Raw genomic sequence first — 15869 nt, forward strand, 5'->3', positions numbered from 1 at the left:
CATATCTAGAGGACTGACTATAGAGTCACTATACTACCTACGCAGAACTAGATAAACAGTCTGGCATGAGGACCAAGTAATAAAACTGGCTTATATGTGGGAACCAGATAAAGCGATGTGCAATTGACGTTCTCTATTCAGTGAAAATCAATAAGGGCTCGTTCACATTAGCTTAGGTCTCTGAAGATCGATAATTTAATAGGCGTTGTATCGCCTTCTCGCCGCCTGCATCAACCCTTTGAACCCTGAACTGGCATTGCATGCGATTGTCGGGCAGTTGCAGAGCAGCACTATTCACTACAATGTGACAGGGGGTTTAATTCCTGCCAAGGCCATGAAGCAAAACATTGTACCCGTGACATGTGGAAACACCTGGCCACTGCCTCTGCAGCTCAAGGGGGTACCAGTTGAGGCGGTGGTAAAAGCATGGCTGAAGCATGGGATAGGGTCCCCCCCACCCCGACCACTAATGTGAACAAGCCCTAATAGTTTTTTCTCAATATCCACATCTCCTAATTCCCTATACCAGTAGTAGGCCATGTTTTGGGAATTTCCTTGAGATAAAATTGCTGTCATAAATACAAAGCCATTGTGTTGATTAAAAACTTGTGCAAGGTGAAGGAAATCCTGACGACATGACCTGTTGGGGTACTTGAGGACTGAGATTGGGAACCAGTGGCCTATACAAGAAAACTCAGACTGGGAGAAGGAAAGGCAATACTCTCAATCAGTCGGACTAAGCTACATGCAGACGTGCTGAAAAAGATATGCTGAGAGTAGGAGAGATGATCCCAGCAATTTGCTACTACTACGGTAGTAACCAGCTCCCATTTCAAGCGCGTATTTAACTATCTGGCTGGAATTCAGCTTCATGCCATGTGTATTGATAACCCGAGCAATGACAAAAATCTCAAACATAGATTTTATTTGCTTGTATCACAGAAACTTTTTTCCCCGCACATTATAGAGAACACGGAACCATTCACACTATCCTGGAAAGGAAAGAGTTCTAATAAATAATATAATAGGTTACAATCACATGTATTATTTTTTTTTTTTTTAGATTTGAGCACTAAATAAGCTTTTATTAAAGATTAAAAATCCCTCTCCCTTAATACTAATTCCCAATATTGCCTTCAACAACAAAAGAAAGAAAAAAATCAATACCTCCACTGCTGTCGTATGCATTTTGTTTGCCATTCTTCTAGATCCAAATGAAGAACCTAATCACAGTTCTAAAATCTGATCTAAGAACACGCAAAGCCTTCAGACTACAGATACCAGCATGTTACACCGCTCCGTTCTTGGCGAGCTCCAGGCCCCGTCACCCTCTGGCAGTGGGTGGTCTGCAATCTCAAGATAAACCCACTATCTTTCATCACTTTCCTGTGGTTCTCATGCTCGGAAGTGTCATAAGTGATGCTATTTCTATCTTCCGTCTAAAGAACGTACAATGTTTATTATTACATTAAGTAGGTGGTATTTTGTCTATTTGAACTGCGCAGAATTAACGGAGATTCATCAAGCTGACAACAGTCTGAAGTAGCCTGTGATCTTGAGTCCAGTTAACAAAGACAAACACATGGCCTTAAAAGTATGTTCCATGTGTTAAATAATAACAAATTCCAAATGTTTTGATAGGACAATCTGTCTACATGCCCCCATCACTGGAAACGGGAGGCCTGCAGGCTTGGCTATTCATATAAAAGAAAAGCAAATCATTTTAAAGCCCAACTCAAAGGGACTTAAAGTAATTGTAAAGGCTGAAGGTATTTCACCTTCAAGCATTCAATACATGAAGATAAAAAAAACCTTCTGTGTGCTGCTCCCCCCACACCATCCCCCCCTTATACTCACCAAAGCCCCTTCTAGATCCAGTGTTGTGCACGGGAGCCTCGGCTGTCCCAGGTCTCTCTATTCTCACTGGCTGAGACACAGCATTGGGAGCTAGAGAGCCAGTGAGGACTGAGCGGACCGAACTGCGAGCTCTGTGTTTCTTATGGATGCATAGAGCAGGGCTCAGGAGTGAGCTCACACCAGTGCCCCCATAGCAAGTGGCTTGCTATTGGGGACTCTGGTCAAGGGGAAGGAGCTAGGAGTGCCGCCCGGGGACCAGGGAGAAGAAGATTGGGCCTGGAACAGGCAAGTATGACGTGTTTGCCATTTTTAAAAACAAAAAACAAAAAAAACAAAACACTTAAAATCACTTTAGGTCCCGGTTCACATTTGTGCGATGTGGGAACGCTGCAAATATGCAGCGTGATCCCGCATCGCATCCGCACCTCTGGCAGCTCACACTGCCATATGCAGGGGGTGTCAATTAAAAGCTAACGACACCCCCAGTTGCCATCGCATATCGCAGTGTGATCTGAAAGTTCGCACAGAATCTGCTGCGGATAAAAAAAAAGGGTCAGGTGCGTGTTTAGTGTGGATGCGGTGCGAATTCAGCCATACAAAGTGTATGGCTGAAATTTGCACCGCACATGAGATCGCATGTAATTTAGGAGCAGTGCGCTCCGAATTACATGCGATCTCCGTGATCGCACTAATGTGAACCGGGGCTAAGGCCACATTCACATATCGTGTAGCGGGAACAAGCTTTCCTGCTGTGAGATTTTCATTCGATTTTGTGTGTTGCATAGGGCCAACTCATTCAAGTGAATGGGCTGTTCTATGCTCATTTTTTCCCCCCCCAAAAAAGGCGCGTTTTTTAAAGGTGCGGCGTGCCACGTGTTCCTGTCTCGCAGCAGAATCGAATTGCGTTTGGGGCGGCATTAAAAGGATAATGGCATCCAAAACGTAAAGTGTGACTGGAGCCCAACAGTTCTCCCTTGCAGTGGGGCTGCATCTACACTGCAAGCGCTAACTGCTCGTTTATTCTAGGGGAGAGTAAAAGCACTTTTATTCACCCGATCCTCCGCTCCTCTGGCAGACGGCGCTCCTTCATGCTCCAGCAGTTGGATATTCCTCAGCATCCTCACATCTAATTTCAGGACCTTAGACTGCTAGAGAATAGGAGAGAAGATGCTGCGGGGGCCGTTTCTAGCAGAGCAAAGAAATAGAGGCGCATGTAAGTAAAAACTACATTTCCATGCCCCCCTAGACCTAAATGGACAGTTAACCCCTGCACTGTGGGTGGGTGGGGAAGGGGTAGGGAAGGGAAGGGGGAGGGGAGGGAAAGGGGAGGGAAAGGGGAGGGAAAGGGGAAGGGGAGGGGAAGGGGAGGGGAAGGGGAGGGGAAGGGGAAGGGGAGGGAAGGGGAGGGAAGGGGAGGGAAGGGGAGAGAAGGGGAGAGAAGGGAAGGGGAGGGGAGGGAAGGGAAGGGGAGGGAAGGGAAGGGGAAGGGGAAGGGGAAGGGGAAGGGGAGGGAAGGGGAGGGAAGGGGAGGGAAGGGGAGGGAAGGGGAGGGAAGGGGAGGGAAGGGGAGGGAAGGGGAGGGGAGGGAAGGGGAGGGAAGGGGAGGGAAGGGGAAGGGGAAGGGGAGGGGAGGGAAGGGGAAGGGAGGGAAGGGGAAGGGAAGGGGAAGGGGAAGGGGAGGGGAGGGAAGGGGAAGGGAAGGGGAAGGGAGGGACAACCCCCCCCCCTTTACACTGCACACAGGAACAGAGCTGAGGCTGCCAATCACAGGCTGTGGGCAGGAGATCCGTCCTGTGTCACCTTTTTTCTCTTGGTGTCAGGAAAACTTGTCAGAAGTGATTCATGCTGATAGGAGAGGAATGAAACACCAGACAAAAATGACACTTTGTGCTCTTAATTGAGACAAATACACACTATAGAGGGATTTGCTTTGTTCATATTTTATGTCTGAGGGTTCCAACCACTTTAAAGGTTTTCATTTGAAGGTTATATTTGGCACACGCATGGGGCTATACTTTACATTAGAATGTAACATAGGTGACAATATTACATGGTCTATACAATGTTCCTTCCAATATACTATATTAGTATAGTATAACCTAAATTGCTGAGAAGAGTGGTTCTATACCTGTCAGCAGTTCCAAGCTGCTTCCAGCTGTCCATACGCAAACACAGCCATACTCTTTGTCAAAAGGCACAAAGTGTGTTCAGACATCGCACGACTGGCTGGCTTGGTCTGAATGCCACCCATTGACAGAGACTATGGCCGCCTCCACAGCTGTGCTCGGTACCAGCAGCTGAAAGGAGCCCAGAGCTGATGACAATTGATAATCAGCAACTTAGGTAATAGAACAGAGCACGTGGTGGTGATGTGGAGAATCTGGTATGAAATATCTTATGTTTGGAGACCAGTTTGGGCCCATTTTAACAATGCTGAATAGGAAACATAGATGTATTTTAGTTGTGCTGAGCATCTTCTCCCAGCGCAGTGCCATCATAAAGAGAAGGCACTTTGTATTGCTTATAAGAAGTCACCAAGGTGACTAGTGACTAGAACTGAATGAAATTTCCATCCTTATTCCAAAATGGAGTAAATTCATTATTTTCTTCAAAATTCTACAAACAATACCCCATAATGACAACGTAAAAGAAGTTTGTTTGAAACCTTTCCAAATTTGTTAAAAAAAAAAAATCACATGTATATTAGTATTCACAGCCTTTGCCATAACACTCAAAATTGAGCTCTGGTGCATCCTGTTTCTACTGAGAAGTTTCTACAACTTGATTGGAGTCCACCTGTGGTAAATCCTATTGATTGGACATGATTTGGAAAGGCACACACCTGTCTCTATAAGGTCCCACAGTTAACAGTGCATGTCAGAACACAAACCAAGTCATTAAGTCCAAGGAATTGTCTGTAGACCTCAGAGACAGGATTGTATCAAGGCACAGGATCTGGGGAAGGGTACAGAAAAATGTCTGCAGCACTGAAGATCCCAATGGGATGGGATCCCACAGTTGCCTCCATCATCAGTAAATGGAATAAGTTTGGAGACACCAGGACTCTTCCTAGAGCAGGCTGCCTGGTCAAACTGAGCGATCGGGGGATAAAGGCCTTAGGGAGGTGACCAAAAACCCAGTGGTCACTCTGACATTGCTCCAGCATTTCTCTGTGAAGAGAGGAGAACCTTCCAGAAGAACAGCCATCTCTGCAGCACTCCACCAATCAGGCCTGTATGGCAGAGTGGCCAGACAGAAGACACATGACAGCCCGCTTGGAGTTTGCCAAAAAGCGCTGGAAAGACTCTCAGACCATAAGAAACAAAATTCTCTGGTCTCATGAAACAAAGATTAAACTCTTTGGCCTGAATGGAAAGCATTATGTCTGGAGGAAACCAGGCACCGCTCATCACCTGGCCTATATCATCCATACAGTGAAGTATAGTGGTGGCAGCATCATGCTCTGGGTATATTTTTCAGTGGCAGGAACTGGGAAACTAGTCAGGATCGAAGGAAAGATGAATGCAGCAATGTACAGAGACAACATTAATGAAAACCTACACCAGAGTGCTCTGGACCTCAGACTGGGACAAAGGTTCATCTTCCAACAGGACAATGACCCTAAGCACATACACAAGATAACAAAGGAGTTGCTCCTCTAGAGCCCAGACTTAAAGCCGATTGAACATCTCTGGAGAGATCTGAAAATGGCTGTGCACTGACGCTCCCCATCCAACCTGATGGAGCTTGAGAGGTCCTGCGAAGAAGAATGGGAGAACCTGCCCAAAAATAGGTGTGCCAAGCTTGTAGCATCATACTCAAAAAGACTTGAGGCTGTAATTGGTGCCAAAGGTGCTTCAACAAAGTATTGAGCAAGGCTGTGAATACTTAAATGTTAGCAAAGATTTCAAACAGACCTCTTTCATGTTATCATTATGGGGTATAGTTTGTAGAATTTTGAGGAAAATAATTATTTTAATCAATTTTGGAATAAGGCTGTTACATAACAAAATGTGGAAAAAGTGAAGTGCTGTAAATTCTTTCCGGATGCACTGTAACTTAAGTCTGCAGTACTTAACTATGTACCAATGGTCTAATGCCCACGAGGTCCCTTGCCAGGGCCTTCCCTCCCGTTTCTTCCAGGTGCCAATTTTCACCTGTCTTGATTGACAACTTCTGCGCATGCACAGGAGCTCAGTCATCCTAGCACAAACGCACTGTGCGCACTACTTTTTAAATGTAACTGTAAGACACAGGTTGCCAAAAAAAATGACAGTGCTTTAAGGAGTATGTAAACCCAACATTTCATATTCCTGATAGGTGCCTGCTATACCATGTACCATAAAAAAGTATCCTGTTCTCTTTGTATTGTTTCCTTTATGTGAAATCCCTGGTGTTCCTTCCCGCCTCTCTGCTTTCCTATTACCTGAATTCACTAGGCATGAGAGTCTTTCACTGAAAAGTTCAGTGTACTGCTGTTTCCCCTCCCCTAGCTCTTATGCAGCTGAGAACGGGGAATAAAAAAGCAAGGGGGGGGGGGGGGTATTCATAATTTATTTTTTATGCACAAATGTTTTGCCTTTCATTTCTACTTTAATCTGAATAGGTTGTTTTATAGGGTGAGGGCTTGCAATAGTTCAACCTTTCCCTACTCTATCCAAAATTAATAAAACATTTTTAGGTTTAGATATTAAAGGTTCAAAGGCAAAACTACAAATAAAAGTGGTAGTGGGGTGCATGTGTTGAGCACAATTATGCTAGCAAACCAAGACTTTCTCCTCCTCCTCGCAAGTGATTTCTACAATTCCTTCCACTTACATTGTGTAATTACACATATTTTCATTATCTACTCGAAGCATCTTCATTTTATCAGTCTATGTACACAGAAGGTTCCCAGGACTGATATGACTTAAGGGCATTTCTCAAATGCTTATCACACACCTGTAATTGGAGGAATTCGCACCCCATACATTCTACTACATTGCTACAGGTTTTAAGGAAATGTAACCATCATGAGCATCAAAAGCAGGACTCCAATTGATGGTATACTACCCTTCAGAACATAGCACATAAAATCCTAAATGCAGTTTTATTTTTTTAAATGATGGTTCAGTGCTTTTCAAAGCTTACCAGGAGCTATGCTTGGCTTGGAGTAAAGGAAACCAATTGCTTACTTTAAATTAAGAAGCCATCAACATCTTCACAGGGAAAGGCGCAATGCCAGAATGAATCCCCTACATTTATGACTGCGCTATCAATAAAAAGTATCACTTTTATTACTTTATTTGCCATTACTTGTCTGTTTGCATCACTTTCAAAGGCTAGCCATACATTAAAGCAGAACTTTACCTATAAAAACTTGATAAAAAATAATGTTCTTTAGCAAGGAACATACATTCCACATGATTATGCTACCAAAATTAGTGTGTGTTGTAAATTGCCTCCAGCATTGTTCCGGTTTCTTGCTGCCATTTTTCTGAAGCCCAGAGCCCCTGAAGAGCAGTAAATCATAAAGTAGAACTAAACCCATCGCTTTATTGGTTCCAAAAAAACGGTTACATTCCTGGAATGCTAGGATTGCTAACTGTCACATTTGCTTGTGTCCTCAACCAAGCTGTCAAACCATCAAATGGCTGTTGTCATAACTGCAAAAACAAAGAAGAAAGCCGCTCAGGTGCAAGTTCAGCACTCGGTGCAGGTCAGATCCGCCATCCAGGCATATAGACATCCAAAAGAGAGAGACCGCACTCAAAGTTGTTAGATAAAAATCCTTAGGACTCCTTTATTCTCCATAAATCCAATAGACAGCAGACAGACAGTGCAATACACGGACAGACGTGTCGGGTTGACGCGTTTCACGATAAAAATCGCTTATTCATAACCACACACTTGTGTGGTTATGAATAAGCGATTTTTATCGTGAAACGCGTCAACCCGACACGTCTGTCCGTGTATTGCACTGTCTGTCTGCTGTCTATTGGATTTATGGAGAATAAAGGAGTCCTAAGGATTTTTATCTAACAACTTTGAGTGCGGTCTCTCTCTTTTGGATGTCTGTTGTCATAACTGACCACATGTGCAGCACCATGGCAGTTAAAGATCAAACAAGCTAAGATGGCAGCTCCCTTGGCTGAAAATGATAGGAGGGTTTAGATCCACTTTAAGGCTGTCAACAGATTGGCCTAAAAATGGAGAGCAACTGAGCATGTGCAGAGCAGAGTGAGACAGTGTATTACTGGATTTTATACAGTATAGCCACTTCTAATGTTTTACATAGCGATACCTGCAGAATTTGCCATGCACAGGACTGAACAAGAGAAATCATTGGATTCCCCTATTCACACTAAACAGCATTTAAACAGCATTTATAAAGAATTTTCCCCTCCTTGCTACTAAGACAGCAGCTGTTAAAATACCTAAATGTTCCAACCAACTCCTTCGATTTTACATTTGAAGTTTGTCAAGCCAGGTAGTGCTGACTGACTAGAGATGCACCGATCCGAATTTTTTGGACCCGATACCTGGCGTTGTGAAATTGCCGATACCGATACCGGAACCGATCTGGAGCTACACATAAAGCAAGCGGCTGCAGTACAGAGCAAAGCCGCTGCTTCATGTGTACGGCTCCTCCATTCACAGGCGGAGTGCATCTGATATCACTCCGCCTGTGAGCCAGACCTATACAGGAAGTAGCGGCTCCCATCCCATACTACTACTGCATCGGCCAGTGGATCGGTCAATTTTACCGATCCCCCGATCCATCTAAAATGGCCATATCGGCGCCGATATCCGATCCGAATATCGGATCGGTGCATTCCTAGTGCTGACTAGGCCACCCCTGGCTCAAATTCGGTCTGTTTTACAAGAAAGGAATTCTACTGTGATCTTTGCCACAAGAATGTTATCTACTCAGGGAGAAGAAAAGGCCAGTACAACTACCATCTGACTTTCTACAGGCTCCCTAGAAACAGGATCCAATTCCTGGATAGCTGGAACTGGCAACTGAAACTGGTTGCTGCCCTGCTGGCTTCCACTATCCAGACGTATAAAATTGAAAATACTATCTACAACATACAAAGCCATCCACAACTCTGCCCCCATCTACATCACCAAACTCATCTCAAAATGTAACCCACATTGTCCCCTCTGCTCCTCCAAAAGACCTCCTGCTCTCTGGCTTCCTTGTCACCTTCAGGACTTCTCCAGAACCTCCCTCATCCTCTGGAACACCCTAACCTAATCTTTCCAATTATCGCCTCCTTTGTCTGCCTAAAGGCAATCCCGGGAAACCCATCTGTTCAGGGAAGCCTATCTTGCTCATCCCCACCTAAAAACTGTACTTTGGCTATCACCATCAGCCCGCACCCCGAAAATGATTACCTTTTGTAAACTTCACCCTTCCTCTCAGATTGTAAACTCCAGGAGCAGTCCCCTTCCTCACCGTTCTGTATTGAATTGTATTGTAACTGTACTGTCTCCATTTATATCGTACAGAGCTGTGCAAACTGTCAATGCTATAGAAATCCTGTATAATAATATTGATGATAATATTTCTTCTACTGGAATTCCAGGAAATGACTGTATACCTCTGACTGGACACAAGATGCTAGATAATATGATGAAAGGCCCAAAACAATAATGCTGGGTTCACACATATGTGAATGTTATGCATTTTAAACCACATCCAATTCGCATGACGTGACCGGATCTCAATGCAGCCGGTTCACACATGTGCGGACTTGGCTGCAGTGCGGTTTAAAAAAGTGCCCTGTGCCTTTTTGGGTCCAGTTTAGGTATGAATTCAGGCAAAAATTTGCACCTGAATCGTACCGGAACCGGTGAACAGAAACGCACCGGGCTGCCAACCGCAGCCAGACAAGTGTGAACTTGGCCTTTGTGAACCACTAGAAAATAGGCACTAGCAACACAAACTTCACAGGGCAATGGAGACTCAGCACTGCACTTTCTATTGTGCATCACTAAGGCCGGCCATACATGGAGCAAGAAAAGAAAGAAATTATCGATTCGCTTGATTCCCCCATCAACACAGTGTTGATGCGGGAATCCCTCCTTCCGGGCCACTGTCTTCTCCCGGCGGGGGGAGGCCTTCCCCACTGGGAGAAGACCGTGATTATTACTAGCAGCTATAGCAGCCGCTTGCGATATATGTCAGATACTGCGACAGGCTGGATTAGTATATTCTGTCCGCTCATTAGGGGTTTGAATCTCGGCTGGTTCCTGTTGAACCGGCCGAGATTCGAACCGTACATGGCCGGTCTAAGTGGGCAGTAAGATCTTCAATGAACTAATGTGCTAGCTTTGAAATCACTGAGATTTCCAATACCTCACCTTAGAAAATTCTCCTTTTTGGCACCCAAAGATATGATATGAGTGAACATAATTATATTGTATCCAGACAACACAGAACACTATTGAAAGCTGATCATCAGAAAGCATAATACAGACTAATAGGCTCATCTCTCCATCACTCTGCTCACTCCTATCAGCATGTGCCTTATAGAACACGAGGACTGCAGCATAACGGACAGGCTCTTTGTACTGCTTCCACTTTCCCAGTCTGAGCTCTGCTGTTCAAGGACTGCAAGAGGTTGTTACTAGGTCAAATTCAAGTACTCACACTGCTTGCAATAAAAAAAAAAAAAAAAAAGCAAAAATGTATATGAACTGAAGCGGCATTTATTTGTGTTCAGCTTTAAATCTTTAATGACCAAAAAGCACATGGTCTAGCGCGTTTGTTCGCAGGAAATGCATCTGTAAAATGTGTTTGATGAATCCACCCTTTTCACATCTGAATAAACTGATGATATATAACCTGGAATGTGGAGAAAAGACACCTGCCATTTAAATCACTTCCCTACTGCGGGGTCTGAACATCTCACTCATCTCTCCTCCCTTTATACAAACGCCATTTAAAGCGGGAGTGACAAGCTTTGCTGTTTGTTTTCTCTGCCTAACTTGCTGACACAATAAACACGGCCGGCACACACCTACTCAGTTCTCATCATCTCCTGCCCTCCCCAGAGACACAAACTGGATCCCAATTTTGCCGGCTCATCCAGAAGGAATGTGGCACAATTAGTAAGGAGCATTCTAAGTGTGCAATGCTTGCAACCACATCACAGCGTTAAAATTCAAATCTGGGCAGCGGCACAATTCATGCTGCCCGGCCGCCCTCCTCATTTCTGCCTGACATTACCATTCAGAATGCAGACATTGTGAATGGAGATTCCACAGAAAAGAAGGTCATCTCATATCCAGCCAGGGGGTCACTGGAAAACTTTCCGAAAAATATTGCATTGATAATATGGGAACTCGCTTTGGACCAACATTCAAAAAGATAGCGAAGACAAGAAACAGCCAGCCATATAAAAGAGTGTAGCACACACACACCATATAAAAGAGTGTAGCACACACACACCATATAAAAGAGTGTAGCACACACACACACACATAAAAGAGTGTAGCACACACACACCATATAAAAGAGTGTAGCACACACACACCATATAAAAGAGTGTAGCACACACACACCATATAAAAGAGTGTAGCACACACACACACACATAAAAGAGTGTAGCACACACACACCATATAAAAGAGTGTAGCACACACACACCATATAAAAGAGTGTAGCACACACACACACACATAAAAGAGTGTAGCACACACACACACACACACACACACCATATAAAAGAGTGTAGCACACACACACACACACACCATATAAAAGAGTGTAGCACACACACACACACCCCATATAAAAGAGTGTAGCACACACACACACCAAATAAAAGAGTGTAGCACACACACACACACACACACACCATATAAAAGAGTGTAGCACACACACACACACACACACCATATAAAAGAGTGTAGCACACACACACACACACACACACCAAATAAAAGAGTGTAACACACACACCATATAAAAGAGTGTAGCACACACACACACACCATATAAAAGAGTGCAACACACACCATATAAAAGAGTGTAGCACACACACCATATAAAAGAGTGTAGCACACACACACACCAAATAAAAGAGTGTAGCACACACACATCAAATAAAAAAGAGTGTAGTCCACACCCACACCATATAAAAGAGTGTAGCACACACACACCGTATAAAAGAGTGTAGCACACACACACACCATATAAAAAAGAGTGTAACACACACACACCATATAAAAGAGTGTAGCACACACACACACACACACACACCATATAAAAGAGTGTAGCACACACTGCACAGTGAAAATATCTCACTATATATGGGGCAGGACTGAGCTTGGGGGAGACTCAGCCAACACCCCCAGGAGGTCCAATAAAGAGGCGCTCCAGTCTGGAAAAATAAAATTCAAAGTCAGCAGTTACAAATACTGTAGCTGCTGACTTTTAATATAATGACACTTACCTGTCCAGGGATCTTGTGATGTCGGCATTTCGGCTTCACAGCCGGTTTCCTACTGTGCATGTGCAAAGTGCGCTGCGCAGTCTAATTGGCTCGTTGTCGGGGGAAGGAGAAGAGGGATGGAACTTCTTAGGGACGGCGAGGTGGCACTGTCTCCCGGAAGTGGGGAAGGGTACCTGTCAAAAACAGGTACCCATTCCCTCTGAAAGGTGCCAAATATGGCACTGGAGGGGGGAGGAAGCAGATGAGCGGAAGTTCCACTTCTGAGTGGAACTCCACTTTAAATTGGTCCTAAAGGCTAGACATTTTTTCACCTTCACGCATTCCCTGCATGAAGATAAAAAATGTCCCAGTTGTTGTATTGCCCCCTCACCCCCTAAATACTTACCTGTGTTCTTACACAATCCAGCGATGTGCCCGTTTGTAGCGGCACTCTCCTCTCTACCTGCTCTCGCAGGCTTTGCTGAGGCAGCTGTCATTAGCTGCTGCTGCTGACAATCAAATCTTGTGAGGAGGAAGTGGGGGGCTGGGCCAAGCCATGCTATGTGCACAAAGCCCGGGTCGGGAGCAAGCCCACAGGTGCACCTTCACAGAAAGCGGGAGTGCCAACAAGGGACCCTAGAAAAGGATCTTCAGGGCTGCTTTGTGCAATGGGAATTATAACATATTTGATATTAAAAAAAAAAAAAAACCTGAGCCATTAAAGCCTAACTCCAGGGAAAGTAAAAATGCACCCTTGCAGTTGAGTTGCCCCCGCCACAACCGTTAAACGCTCTTTGAGGCCTAGGTGATGGGAAAAAGCAGCTTTACCTACCCAATCATCTACTCCTTCAGCAGGTGGTGCTCCCCTCTGCATCCACACACTTCAGTGGTGGACTGTTTCTCTGCATCCTCACCTGCAAAACAGTGCTATGGACCCTGCATTGGACCTGATGACATCAGAGGACCAGCAACCGCCAGAACATAGGGGAGAAGAGACTATGGGGCCAAGGACCTCTGGCCTTGCAGCACAGAGGGAGCCTGCTGGAGAAGAGGATTAGGTAAATAAAAAAAATGTATTTTCTTGTTCCCCTAGAGTAGACCTAAAAGACCATTTAACCCTTGCAATGCAAAGGCAGCCCCACTACAAGGGATCATTTTTTTATTTTCCCTGGAGTTCAGCTTATATTTTATATGACTTGAGCCTTTTTTTTTTTTTTGCATGCTTTCGTACCCATATTTTGTTACATTATTGTGCAATGTGTATTGCAGAGATCTCTAGATTGGAGGTGGGGTAAATTAGAAACCACAATCATTTCTCATTTTCTTTATAATTTTTAGATACAGAAGTGATGATTAAAATCTCAGTCATGTTTTTCTGCCCCTTGTTTTCCCTTTATCTCCTGTCAGGTCAGTATACCAGGATGTGAGAGGAAATCTCTTCAAAGACAATTGTCACCAGGACAGGTGTTCCCATCGGAATAATTCCCTTCCATTTCCCCTCCAGTGGGATTTTTATTAACTTTCAATCACAGTGACAATAGTCATCCAGACAAATCAAGAAGGGGAGTCTCCCCAGCAGCGATACAAAAAAAATCTTAGAGGGTTGCCAACCCACCCTACTTTATCCAAATGTTTCGGCTTTACAAACATTTTAAATGCTAAGATATTGGCCACCAGGGCCAGATTTAGTCCATGGGGGGGCCCCTCATTCACAGAGTTCACATTCTCAATGAGAGTCACACATTTTCAAAATGCATGACACAATGTCATTCTGAGGTCACACACGCACGCCGTTATAGACCACCTTCATTAAGAGCGTAAGCGCACTGTGTGGTCTGCTTGAGTAAAGCTTTTCGGTGCAGACGCCAGAAAAAAATATTACTTTCCAAGATACATTTCATTAAAAAAAAAAAGGGATTTTTAATTATATATTTTATAGAATTGTATTATTGATTTGTATTACTTAATTAAATCTTTTATTTTATTTTCGTATAGAGGGGGGCACAGGCCAGTTTCCCCCTATAAATCCAGCATTGTTTGCCACTATGCAAATTGATGTTTCTTATAGATACTTTAACATGGAACATCAGTGCATTCCCTGCATGCTGGGCTGTTGAACTATTTGGAAGTGATCTGACCCGAATATATTTAAGCTGACCATACAACTTCCAATGGTAATGGGGTCAAATCTATAATCATTTACAACAGTAAATGTGATTTCCCTTTGCAAAAAAATCACACGGTTTTGTGCATTTTGTTAGCCAGAAAAGAAACCTGTGTGGGGGGGATTCTTCTGAAGAAACCAGTCTGAAAATTTTTTAGGGGCTTTCGAATGGCATTAGTTGACTCAATAATGGCAAGATTGCAAACTCTGATGAACAATTTTTCAGAATTTCGAATCTATGTTTAAACAAAATTCTACTTGTGTAGGGCCAGCTTCATTTATCTAATCTAATGGTTTCCAGACTTCATGATCGGATTATCCATATAGACAATGATGTTTAAAACCTGATTATATCTAAACATTCACATTAGCGCGACTTGTCAGCCTGACAAGTCGCGGTCCGTCGCGGCCCATTGAGTAGTACAGGACCCGTTCTAATAGGAGCGACGCAAGTCGCTCCGACTTAGAAAAAGGGTCCTGTACTACTTTGGGGCGACCTCGGAGCGACTTGCATAGACTTCCATTATGTGAAGTCTCTGCAAGTCGCGCCGAAGTCGCGGTGCACGCGACTTCACAGGTCGCCCCCCGAAGTCGTGTAGCCTCAGTGTGAATGGGCTCTAACTGTGCCCACACGTTTTAATATTATAGCATTTCCAAGCAAAAAAACAAACAAATTGTAAATGTATCAAAAAAATAAACCCAAACTGTGGGTGGCCAGTTCTTTGTCTTTCTCATCTATTCTAAAGGGAGACAGAACCCAAATTGTTCCGTTACCAGGATGAAACACCTGCGACCGTTCAGATGCTTAGACTGAATCTAGACTGTCTCTCCAAAGACGCCATTTGTTCCAACAAGGAGCAAAATGCATTTACTTTAAACCAATAAACACAAAGTAACAAAATAAACAACATGCACCGCTAATCCAGTTTGCGGTTTCTTCTGCCAAACTTCTCAGAAACACAAACAGTTCCTCTAAGATTTCATCTCTTACCTGCCACAGAGTTGGGTCGTTGCATCACCAATGAGCTGGAGTTCTGCATGTAGGAAACTGGGCCTTCTCCAGGAGACGAGTCACTTTTTGGCAAATTCTCTGCCATGCTGCACGTCTCTTCTTCTACGACGGGAGAGCAATTATCTGTCCTCCTCTCGTGAATCATTATCCCTTGATGTCCACCAGTCCGTAGACTGCCGTCTTTACTCCATTCTAAACTGGAACCACTGCGGTCGTCATTCTCCGATGAACTTGTGATGGTGGCTGAAAAGGGACAAAGAAACTTATAATAGAAAGAGGGAAACCATATACCCATTCAAATAACCAATCACATGTGAAAGATAAAAGCCCACATGCCATCTAAATGTTCAGCCAACTGGTCCTGAAACTCCTTTCTGGGATGCAGGCTGTAAACGTTTATCCAGGGATGCAA

The 15869-nt window shown here is 44.1% G+C and overlaps 1 protein-coding gene across 4 annotated transcripts in view; it reads right to left on the bottom strand.

Annotated features, from left to right (window-relative positions):
* Positions 1–15869, bottom strand: part of TANC1 (tetratricopeptide repeat, ankyrin repeat and coiled-coil containing 1) — a gene marked incomplete at its 3' end in the record, with an annotated part of 423607 nt that overhangs the window by 142020 nt on the left and 265718 nt on the right. For all 4 annotated transcript variants that reach the window (XM_082260319.1, XM_082260320.1, XM_082260321.1 and 1 more), the window contains one exon: positions 15437–15700. In XM_082260319.1, the coding sequence (XP_082116445.1) occupies positions 15437–15700 (264 nt within the window). The remainder of the gene's footprint in view (positions 1–15436; positions 15701–15869) is intronic.

Source organism: Pelophylax lessonae (assembly GCF_965119305.1).
Source record: "Pelophylax lessonae genome assembly, chromosome: 6".
Taxonomy (NCBI): domain Eukaryota; kingdom Metazoa; phylum Chordata; class Amphibia; order Anura; family Ranidae; genus Pelophylax; species Pelophylax lessonae.